This window comes from Anabas testudineus, chromosome 14 (assembly GCF_900324465.2).
Source record: "Anabas testudineus chromosome 14, fAnaTes1.2, whole genome shotgun sequence".
Lineage (NCBI taxonomy): Eukaryota > Metazoa > Chordata > Actinopteri > Anabantiformes > Anabantidae > Anabas > Anabas testudineus.
The window spans coordinates 9,070,446-9,081,873 of record NC_046623.1 but is presented as its reverse complement, the minus strand read 5'-3'; the positions used below and the strand labels follow the sequence as shown (position 1 = coordinate 9,081,873).

Here is an 11,428-nt window from a genome sequence, read left to right as displayed (position 1 = left end):
TATAAAAGAAACTTCATTCTTGTGCCTCAGCATTAGATCTTTAAAGATAAGCTCAGTCCTTACCTTTCTCATCCTCCTCTCAGCCTCTTTCACTATCATAAGTTTTCTACACAGCTGGAAAAATGGTTAGAAATGAGTTCAGCGATCACCTCCGAAACATATTCAGGCCTACACCCAACAGTCATTTCAAATATGATCCTGATGTGAAACGGACAACAGTTTTTTCTCGTCGTGGAAACTTCAACATATAAAAAAAAAAAAAAAACATTTCCGTCACCACAGGCTGCTAAAGATGCCATAACATAGATGTACAACAAGGCCTTGCAGTCCACAAATAGTCCATCAGAAACCGTCTTGTCTTTGATGATCATTTAGACATGTGCTTCTTCATGCGTTGAATCTCCATCTAAAACAAGACAAAAATCTAATCCTGAGTAAACATTTTACATATTTGTATATAAAAAAAGTTGTTTTTTTTTCATACCTGTAGAGTCAAGCGAATCCTTTTCTCTTCATCTAGCTCATTCATCAGCAGTTTAATTTCTTTGCTGGAACACAGATTATTGTAAAATGAGTGCAGCAAAAGAACAAATGTGAATGAATAGGAGAGCTACAAACCAAGAGGGAATGTAAAAAAAAACCCCAAATCTGAACAAAGATTATAATAACAAAGGCGTACTTGTGCTGACTCTTCATCTGTTCGAACTGGTCCCTCAGGACTCTCAGCTCTGTCTGCAGTTGTTCCAGGTTTGGTGGATGAGTGCTCAACTGTGGATCTGAGTTGGAGCCTGGAGGCAACGTTGGATGAAGTACAGCAGAGAAAACCTTTGACAACAGAGAGGAGAAGGGCTGTGTGGGCACATTTATGGATTCTGCTGCCTGTGGAGAATAACTTAACATTACTGGCTGCCAACACAACAGAACAGTAGTAATTGTTAAACAAAAATGATCTTCTGCACTTACAGGCGGTTCACATCTACTTTGATTTGCTTCCTGGGAGTTTTCTTGAAGTAGTAAAGAATTCAGTTGTTCACTCTGGCCGTCGTTTCTTTCTTCCTCCATCAGCCTAACCTGTAAGTTAAGTCTAGTTTGAGACATTTGTTAAGAAGAATATGTTTAAAGGGTACTTCCCCTTTTTGCAAGTCGCAGCTTTTGTTGTCTCTAGATCAACATGGCCTTTCACTAACAAATTGTTATAGTGGTGGATCTCTGAGTACATAAAGAAATAGCTATTTTTTTTAAACAAGATCAGTAGATTTTAATCTTATTTTAACAAAGGAGACAAAGTAGATATCTTCTGCTGCTGCATGTGGCTGTGTGTATGAGGCAGTACAGAAAAGTTAAATTTATCCCAAGGGCACAATGCAGACGAGACCACACCTCCCACAAAGGGAACCAGTTATAATGGTAGTATGTAAGTACATAACATAATGTTATTCATGCATCTTTATAAGTATTATTATTAAAAATGTATACTTCCCAGAGTCTGAAGCTCTGACTGTAACCTCTCATCTGCAGCATGAGCTACCTGCTCATTCAGCTTCTCCGTGACTGACACAATTGAAACAAACTCTTCAGTCTCTTTGAGAGAAATGGAGAATAAATGTTAAAACACACCTTGCACAACCCAATCTAATTTAAACTCCACAGCTAGCAGGAACATTTTTGTAATTACAAAGCCTGCATCCCCATTTAGTTCTTTGAACATGCAGCACTCAAGCATCGTAGTATTTCTAACTATACAACTATGTAACAACAGTAGTTACTGTACAAGGCTTACCAGGAGTGAGGGCTGAGCTATAGCTGCCCATCGTGATAGAGAGGAATACAAGTGCAGAGAGTGCAAGACAGAAACACCTGCAGCTTTTAAGTCTACATCTACAAACGACATAGTGGAGCAAGTCAGTGGAGCAGATATCAGCAGAAAGCAAGTCAGTTCAGTCTCGTCATGCTACATCACAAATTGTAGTAGACTGAGAAATAGCAATTGTTCTCATTTAACCTGTGGTCTGCTGTAACAGCAACTTCAGTTTGTGCTTTAAACAAAGTTGGTTTGTTATCAAAGTGTGTGAAGCTAAATTTGGGTGTTAAGACAACTGGCAGCTGTTTCTCATGTCACAGCAGTGAACGATTGTGGAACACATGTAGGAACAAATGCACAGAAAGCAGCACAGTGACTATAAAGTCATTAGCAAACACACTAAACCAATTAAACCATTATTGTCAGTTACAGGGAAGAATCTGGTGTAACACTCACCTTGTTACGACAGCGTCACCAGTGAGATACAGCAGCATCTGTGGTAACTCGACACCATCCTCTGTGACCCAGTGTGGTCCGCAGAGGTTGTTGTGATGAGGACTGGTACTGTCAGGGCTAAGTTTAGCTCAGGATCGAGTAGTGCTCCACTCCACTCACAAAGATCACAGGGAAGGACAAGGCATGTCACAGACTGAAGGGCGAGAGTGGCGTTCAAAGGGACAAACTGGGGTGAGGTTAAACAAGAGCTGACTGTTCACAGTGATTCAATTGTGAAACATCAGCAGACTGACTTCCCGTAGGACGTCATCTAATAAAATACGCTCCTTAGTTAAAGCATTATGAGCTATTTTAATAAGTTTTCTATTCAGACGAAACCATGCTTAGCAGAAAGAGATTTCAGAAGACAGATGTTCAAGTTGTTGATTTCCATAAAAGCTGGAAATGGTTAAACATTAATCATCAGACCACGTTAGTTCATAAATGGACATGATTTAGTGCAGTGGCTGCTCTGACCATTCAAAACAAAGACGACTCTCAAGAGGAGTTAAATCCATTTTTATTTCATCTTTCAAATAAACTGAACATGTGATTTTACAACTTTTACAAGTAGTAGCTAAGCGTCAGTAAACAACCATGTTTTCCAGTTCGAAACAACATGATTCATCTCATGTGTTGCGTCTTTACAAATACAAAAGGTGAGATGTCAAACTTTACTTGGACTTAACAAGCTTGAAACTGATTGTTGCTGGTAAACAAACAACTTAATCTATTTAATTAAAACGAAGACCAAAGATAGACAAGCAGCAATACCCAAATCATGTTACAATGGATAGTAGGATATGTTACAAAAACTATAAAACAAAGTACTGCAGTACTTTAAATACTCAACTGAAACACTTGTACCAGAGAACAAATGTAAGCAACGACATTTCCACAATGTACAGCCAGGTTGGGCTTGTAGTGAAAAAAGGGTTTAGAGACCACCCAGCAAAAAAAAAAAAACACATCTTGAGATTCTTCTAGGTTTCCAGTGTCACCTCTGCAGAATATGGGACCTGTGCAAGGTTAAACAATACAACATTTCAAGTAAATATCAGACTACTTTGACAGAACAAATACTGATTCACTGACAGTGACTTAATGACATACACTATTTAAAGAAGACACTACTCAGGGTACATTTAAATTGCTGTTCTGCATCTTCACAGCTATAGACTATGATAACTTACCAGAGGTTACCAGCGTTGTTGGTTGGGCCCCCGGTTGTACGGTGTGCGCTGACGCAGCACTCTCATGTTGCGGTATTTGGACATGATACTCTGACTTTTTCTGAACACTGGCCTCTGATTTGGGATGGGCCGTGGCACTAAGCTCTCCTGTTCAAGACACAGGAAATTCAAATATTATTTACTGACAAAGCAAAGTCCTTAAGCCATAGGAAGCCAGAGATCTCTGAAGACGATATATGTACCATAAGTGGCCGTCTGATATTTCCAGACAGTTCAGGTCCCGTCCTCCTTGGACCACCAGGGAACCTTGGCCTCTGTAAAACACAGCAGCAACGTTGAGTGTATACAGTATTCAATCATCTTTACTTATAACATTTAACAATTAAACAGCACTGTGCAGATATAAATGATCACGCTTCGGTTACTCTGCAGATGCTCAATTTTTCGATTTGCAAAGGCTTGATTAAAAAATGGCTGCAAAGTTCTACTGATAGGTTTTTATTCAAAATGACATTTAAATTGAATTCTTCAGTGAGTTAGCAAACACTGTTATTATGCAACAAATAATATATCTACCTGCATGGGTCCAGGTCCGGGTCCAGGCCCTGGTCCTGGTCTCCTGAAGGGTCTCCCAGATCTGTAACTGTCTTGCAATACGTTACATGGCCTACAAAAAAAACACAAAAACAAAAAGTTAGTTATGTTAAAGTGTGCATTGTGTCAACAATATGCTCTACAATGTTAGAGAGGCCAACTTTAGAGAGACACTAGATTTCCTAATGAACTAGGACTTTAAGTAATTTAACAAAATGTACCTGAAAATCCTCTTATCCAAATGTCCCCGTTTTCGGTGTTCGGGTGATGATCTGGAGTCATCGGTCTTTGAGAATCGGCTGCTTGGTGTGCCACTGGTATCTGAACGACGTTCTTAAAAATAGAGGGATAATAAACCTTTTAGCTGATGTCTTTTTTAATCAAAGAGACATAAAGAAATGCAGAACAGATAATGACCTCTAAATTACTCCTAGAATACATGAGATCAAGACAAAAACTATTTACTTACCACTTTTGGACTTCGGGCTACGATCCTTTGAAGGTGAGCTGTCCTTGGTGGATGAGCTTGGCTCCCAGTGAGACAAAACAACAAGGTCACGTTTCTCTATGGGAGAAGATCTGAGGAGAAAAATGTGGAAGGAGTATTAAAAAGATCTGCATTAAAACGCAAGCTGCATGTGAGGTTTTTGTTAGTGTACTAACATATTCAATGTGGCCTGGATACATCAGTGTTTAGAGAATCAGATAAATCAAAAATAAAAATTAACCTGACAGTTCTTACAAAAAATTTAAACCAGTAATGAACAGCACTGATTTGCAGGCAGACAAATGATTATAAAGTCACGCATCATTCATGGGTACTTACAAAAACCATGGAATGTCCACGCTTCTTTACTCCTATTTTTGTACCTGAGTTCTCTTCATTTACTCAGTGATTGTTAGCATGGGCAAATCTTGAAGAGGACTAGATCATTGGTCTACATCACATCATCAAATCTTCCATCATCCCTTGCTCAAAGTCACAGGAAGACAACACCTCTGTTTTCACTGATTCAGATGGTTTCATCATATGGTCAATCCAAGCTTTCCCTTTAGTTGTCTTCATTTGTTTTCATCCTCCCAAGGTTTAGGGTTAGGGTTGGCAAGACGTGCAGTTGAAGTGATTTCCGATACCCATCCAGGTGAAACATCATGACAGATTCTTCTACATAGCTGTGCTGTGGTTTTAAGAGATGATCCAGGGTTTTTCTTCATCATAAATAAAGGTTTCCATCAAGGTTTTTCTTGCAGCATCCACAAGTGAGACTTCCGTTTGTTTACTCTTCTTAAAATTTGGGGTGGTGGGTCCGATTTGGCAGGTATTTAGTAAAGATGAGTAAAAATTGAGTCAAGAGGCCAGTGATGTCTTCTTCTCTTCTTGTAGTAGTTTTCGATTACAGTAGAATGAAGCATCAAGAATTGATCACACCAGGTGACACATTAGCAAGTTGACATGCAAAATAGAGACTTTTAGTACCACGGACGTTTGTTGCAATAACCTTGTACTGTGGTTACTGATCATTTTGATTTCTCTCAGGCTAGTGGAGAGCATCTCTGGGTTAATCCATTTAGGTCACAAATCAGATGAGATAAAGAGCTGACCGCAGCTCATGCTGACCTGTCGGTTCAACCCAGCTGTACCCGGATACAAATTTAACAGAATGGTAAAACTGCAAAGACCATGCTGATCTTGCCTCTGTGCTCCCGTAGCATCAAGTTAGAATTCTGGATATTTGCAGTTTCTCACTGTCCATGTTGTTTGCGTCTCCTTCTTTATACATGTTTAAATCTTGTATTGTGCTCTCAACGCTCTTCTTCCAGCTATTCAAAATGACATATCAAGACCCTTTGGACGGCTTGCATGGTTGATGATAAAAATACAGATAAAACAGTGGCCATCTAGTACTGCTCACTGATCACAGGTTTTACTGCTGCAAAAGTTGATGAAATCATCCCTGGTGTATTTCATTAAATACTTATTTCCTTTTCTTTTGACAAATTCTTGATGCATTTCTGAACGATTCTTGAAATCCCCAGGATTTTCCTCAATAAGCAGAAAACTCCAGTTGTTAGATGCTCTGTATGAAGTCCATGTAGTAGCAGTAGTTTGGCTCCTCTTCGTTCTAACTCTAAATGAGAATAGTGCGGCACTATCCACAGGGTGTCTCTTCAGATGTACAGAATGTTGATTGAGATGAGCAACCTTTCAGGTGTGAATTAATTCCCTCAGCACGCTGCAAAGATATGATGTCCTCTTCCAAATTCCACTTTTTCAAATAACTCAAGCTCTGTAACATGTACCATCTCTGTAAGTACCCATCCAATGAATGCAAGATTTAAAAAAAAAAATGAATGTATGTCAGATATGCTCTTAAAACAATGTTTGCAGACCTCTTTGTCTTGGACTTAATGGTTTTCCAAGTCTAGTATAACATTGGAATGTAACAAAATATATTTCATTATATGAAATTGAATGTGCATTGCGAATAAAGTTAGAAATAGCCATCTTCTTATAACAGTAATTTAGCAGTTTGAGCGGAAATGTATATAGGTGTACTTCATCTAGTGTCATCTAATTCTGATTGATAGGAACATCCTTGAGCAAAAGATATTACTCTTCATTGTTTTACTTCATCGTCATAACTACTCTCGTCCATCTTGGCATTGCGATAACAAAATGTCGTCGCTCAAACTATCTTCATTTTTGGACATTCCTTGATCAAACGTGTAACTTCACTGGTAACCTTGCTGTCACTGCTCTTCAAAACTGGACGTCCATTTGATGGTTTTGTTCCACAAGGTTCACATATGGTTGACATGTTGCCAATAATTTAAAAGAGGCAGGATGGAAATTTCAGTTTAGGTCATGTTTAGGCCAGTCCTTTCCACGTTTCCTTGTACTTTTTTTAAACTATGTGTTGTAACGTTGGCTTCAATTTGCTTGCTTGCTTTTGTTCCCTAGGGAGAATGGTTCTTTGGTACATGCTGAAGAGCACTTCTTTCAGGTTTATTTGCTGTTGACAAACTGGGGAATCCACTTAACAAATTTTCCACACTCCTCATGACTGTCATTTAGTATTTTCATCAGGATTTAACACAGGTTGGCTTTATCGTTATGCTGTGCAACTGGAGCACAAACTTAGCACTTTTTCTTCAGCCCACTTGATAGGAAGTTATTTTAATTACGTAGCACACACACAGCGGGAGGCATTTGAAAACCTTTGTAGCATTTCCTCAACTGAATCAGAGTTGCATATTTAGCCCATCATATCTCCATTGTCCACAGCTGGCACCCCTTTCACATAGAGACATTCTTTCTTGACCTCCCAATCATCATCAAGCCCCTGCGAACAGTGGTAGAAGAAAAATACCGTACCTGTGTGTGTTCAAGGACCGGCGAGAGTCCACCTGCTCTTTGCCTGTATCAGAGGTTCTTGAAGACCTGCTGACATTGGCTTCTTCTTTGGGGGATGACTGTTGTGGCCTTGCCCTCCTTGCTTCCAGCTTCTGCAGAGGAACTGGATTTGACTGGAAACGTTTCTTCCTGATTGCAAGAGCAGAACTGACATTTCCCCGTGAGATAGGGTCTCCCAGTTGAGGCCTGGGTTTCACAGATGGAGGTATTCTGAGCCTCATAAGGGACTCTGCTCTGATTTGTCTGCTCTTAACTAGGTGACTTTTATCTCTAAGAGACAACGGTTTACCACCAAATGGCCTAGGCAGACTGAGCAGCTGAGGTCTCTCTCTCCTGGCCTGTTTTGGATTGCCATGCTCCAGTGCAGGGTCTGAGGAGGGCATGCTGGTGTCCGATATCCTCCTCTTGCGAGGTCCTGCCACTTGCCTCTCCTGAGGGCTCCTATGGTAAGATGATGGGGTTGATGGCCCTCCTTTCCATGAAGGTGATCTGAAAGGGGGCATGTGAGGGGCATCTTGTGCCCTCTCTCTACTGTGGGATCTGCTGTCCTGTCTCTCCACTGGACCACGCTGTCGCCTGGAGTCTTGATCAGGCCACCTGCATATCCATCAAACAACAGAGAAATCATTACAATGACAGATCCACTGTCATGTTAAGTGGGAGGCGGAACCTAACTTTTATCTTAATGCAGCCCCTTCATAATGCCATCACAGAATTAAAAAGGTAGTACAAGCTAATTTTTAAAGAGCAATTACAGATGTAACACTCCTCTCAATTGCAGGTGAAACCATATTTACATCAGATCCCCATTAATCCCCTCTAATAACTAAGAGATGGGGCTGAGTAGAGGTAATTATTATGACCCATGTGAATAGGAGGACTGAGCCAGTTTCAGGCCTCCATTTTATTAATTCTACCCAGCAGGAACAGTTGCTTCACATCTGTACCTCTCTGGACATGAGCTTCTTCCATGCATCTCCCTGGGGCTCCTCTGTGATCCAGAGGGCCCATGTTCTCCATTGTGTGAATGAGAGAAAGCTCCAGCCTCGTTCCAGCGCTTCATGCCATGACCTGAGTGCTCATAGGGCCTTTCTCTGGGACTGTAATTTCCACGAGTGTCTCGACTGCGCTGGTCTTGATGAGGAAAACCTGACTGCCTTTTGGAGCCCCTCAAAGACCCCTGGTAAGGTGGTGTTGAACCTGGCCTCCTATCAGCTGGATGGCTACGAAAATGTCTTAGGGATTGTGACCTTTGACCTGAGGGGTGGCCATGGAAGTGTGGACCCCTCTGATATGGGGATCCTTGTGCAGGATTACGAGTAGATGACGTATGATGCTGGATGTGTGGTGAGGACTCCGGCCTAGACTGAGAAGGCCTCCTTTGACTATGGTGTGGTTCCATTTTAGGAGGGTATGACTGAAAGGAATCCTGATTTGGGGACTTCCAGTTATTGAAACGTGGCTCCCTTTGCTCTCCCATCAGGGGGACTCTTCTGACAACTGGGGGTCGTCCTCTACCTCTGGAATCCCTCCAGTTAGGAGTGGTCTTTCCTGGATAGCCGTGGTCATCTCTGCGACTTTTAGAGCTGGGATTGTAATTTCCTTCACTCGGCCCAGCGCCATGACCATCTCCGTAAGGTCTGATAAGACACAAAAACAGGTAACAACACAAAAAAGCTTTGTTAATGTATTTGTTTTAAAAACAACAATAGCCAGCACCTATCCTATATTGAATAACTATTAGTATTCACAACAAATATTTAACAATCGTGATTATCAAAGAGTGTAAGCTGATGAGATGAAAAGGCATTACCTGGGCTTTACACGTGGTGGTCCAAAATGTGGTCGGACCATCTTTGGAAGAGAGTTAACAGTCTATGGATAAAAACAGAAATCATACTCAATTTAACAGCCTAAGTCGCTAAATTGTTTTATCCCTAAAGCTAACCACAATCTTTGACCTGCCCTGACTCCTTAGTTGAAACAAACACCACACAGTCTAACGCTGAGTGAGATGATAATTGAGGGCTTTGTTATTGTGCTGTATTAAGCAACCATATCAAAATAAGCAAAGCATAAGTAAAACTAAGTATCATCATTACAAATAAAGTAAAAACTATCAAAAATTTCAATGTACAACCAAGGACATCAAGAAAACGTGTGAAAGCTCTCATATTATTTATAAGTAGTACGTATAAATGATAAAGTTTGATAGTGCTGATTGTGGTTGCTTGAGAAAGTCTTCAAGGCTTTTAAGAAAAAAACAGGGAGTGTTTCTGTTACCATTGTGTTGTGAAACTCTTACATCAAGAGTATCGTATTACTACGCATTATGATTCAACATATGTTCCCTAAATATATCGTGTACATTGACAATTTAGAAATACCGAATTGGCCTTGCAATGTGCTAAATAAAAAGGTGCAAAAACATTCCCATATATTGGCTGCCGCCTTTAGCCTAGAGTAAAACCCAGCTACTAAAATCTTAACCAGACATCATACATATGCATCTTTTATGTCACTGACAAAAAAAAACCTAGATGACAGAATCACAAAAACAACCAAACACAGTATCCAAGTTGACAATATGTTTGGTTGTACTGTTTCTGGTTCGGTCCTGACCCTCAACTAAATCCTGGTTATGGATCAGGGAAGGTCGTGCTTCCATTTTAGGTCTGAACAACTGGCAGCAGGCAGAGAAGAAAACACGAGTTAGTCATTATCGTGGTACATGATTACACTTACTAACGTCCACTCGGTGTTTTAATGTTGGTCTTGATCTATATTTAACCAACAAAAGTAACACTGCAGGCAAAGCTTAGATTAACGCTAACAGCCTTATCTTATCTTATCTTGATGCGGAGTTGAGGAGGATAGCTAAGGCCAGCTAGCTTAGCTAACCTGGGGTAGTTTGAAACGCCGATTGACACACTTAGAAAATAAAATAAAAAATCATATCCTGCTTCATTCGACAACTCTGGCGAACAGTTAAACAATGTGAATCACAAATCATCGATGTTAGGTACCGCAAATGTATTAAAAACACATTTTCTTACCAAAGACCAACCGTCGATTACACGAAAGCTACGTGCGACATAATCCAGCTGCTTTTCTTCGTCCGCTCAACACCGTGTTTTACAGTCGAAGTGAAGCGACACCTACTGTTTGGAGTGTGAACTACATGTCTGCATATAACAACAACAGAAAAAAATATCTTTCAAAATAATAACATATTGTTGTCCACGGATTGTGTACGAGTAGTATATTTAACTTTTATTACTTTGATGGTTGGTTGCCTAATTTTAACTACTCTATATTGCTGGTTAGTTTAACCTGTATTAATACAGTCCCCAAGTCAGAGTATACAACACAGTACTACAGTGACACACTATGTATCTACACAGTGTATTTCATTTGTTGTTGCTGTTGTTGTTTATGTCATTTGCTTTTATACTGGTGTTAACTTTATTTTTGGTGTAATTAACTAATTAACTTAACTTAATTAACTTGCTTTCCAGTCTATACTGCTTTTTCAATACTGTCCTATTTAATGTCACCTTCCTGCTGTAGACAGAAGAATTTCCCCATCGTGGGATGAATAAAGTCTATCTATCTATCTATCTATCTATCTATCTATCTATCTATCTATCTATCTATCTATCTATCTATCTATCTATCTACATTTATTGTTGATTATATTTTGTATCAGTAATCAGAATCTATAACGTAACCACAGCTTTCTAATACATGTAGCAGAGTAAGTACACTATCTGCCACCAAAATACTACTACTACTACTACCAAAGTACTACCACTACTTATTTACCTTCCACCACAGCCTTCATGAGGGTTATGGTAAACCATTCTTCATGTCTGTGATGCAAATGTCATTAACTTTTACTCAGATCATGTGTTGGAGACGAACACACAT

At 39.9% G+C, this 11,428-nt stretch overlaps 2 protein-coding genes across 3 annotated transcripts; both read right to left on the bottom strand.

Annotated features, from left to right (window-relative positions):
- Positions 1–37: 37 nt before the first annotated feature.
- On the bottom strand, positions 38–2,305 carry si:dkey-71d15.2. 2 transcript variants are annotated; one of them, XM_026372325.1, is made up of 7 exons: positions 2,258–2,305; positions 1,781–1,878; positions 1,481–1,581; positions 964–1,071; positions 680–879; positions 485–548; positions 38–406 (listed from the first exon to the last, which is right to left on the bottom strand). In XM_026372325.1, the coding sequence occupies exons 1-7, from the start codon at positions 2,293–2,295 to the stop codon at positions 368–370; spliced, it is 648 nt and encodes a 215-aa protein (XP_026228110.1). In that variant the 5' UTR covers positions 2,296–2,305; the 3' UTR covers positions 38–367. The 2 variants fall into 2 exon arrangements, with proteins under 2 accessions (XP_026228110.1, XP_026228111.1); XM_026372326.1 differs by having other exon boundaries at positions 680–825.
- Positions 2,306–2,799: 494 nt separating this feature from the next.
- si:ch211-114c12.2 (uncharacterized protein LOC336578 homolog) lies at positions 2,800–10,650 on the bottom strand. The gene is made up of 10 exons (XM_026371294.1): positions 10,555–10,650; positions 9,312–9,373; positions 8,446–9,138; positions 7,460–8,095; positions 4,553–4,662; positions 4,305–4,416; positions 4,066–4,156; positions 3,732–3,803; positions 3,490–3,636; positions 2,800–3,315 (listed from the first exon to the last, which is right to left on the bottom strand). The coding sequence occupies exons 2-9, from the start codon at positions 9,350–9,352 to the stop codon at positions 3,496–3,498; spliced, it is 1,896 nt and encodes a 631-aa protein (XP_026227079.1). The 5' UTR covers positions 9,353–9,373; positions 10,555–10,650; the 3' UTR covers positions 2,800–3,315; positions 3,490–3,495.
- Positions 10,651–11,428: the final 778 nt, after the last annotated feature.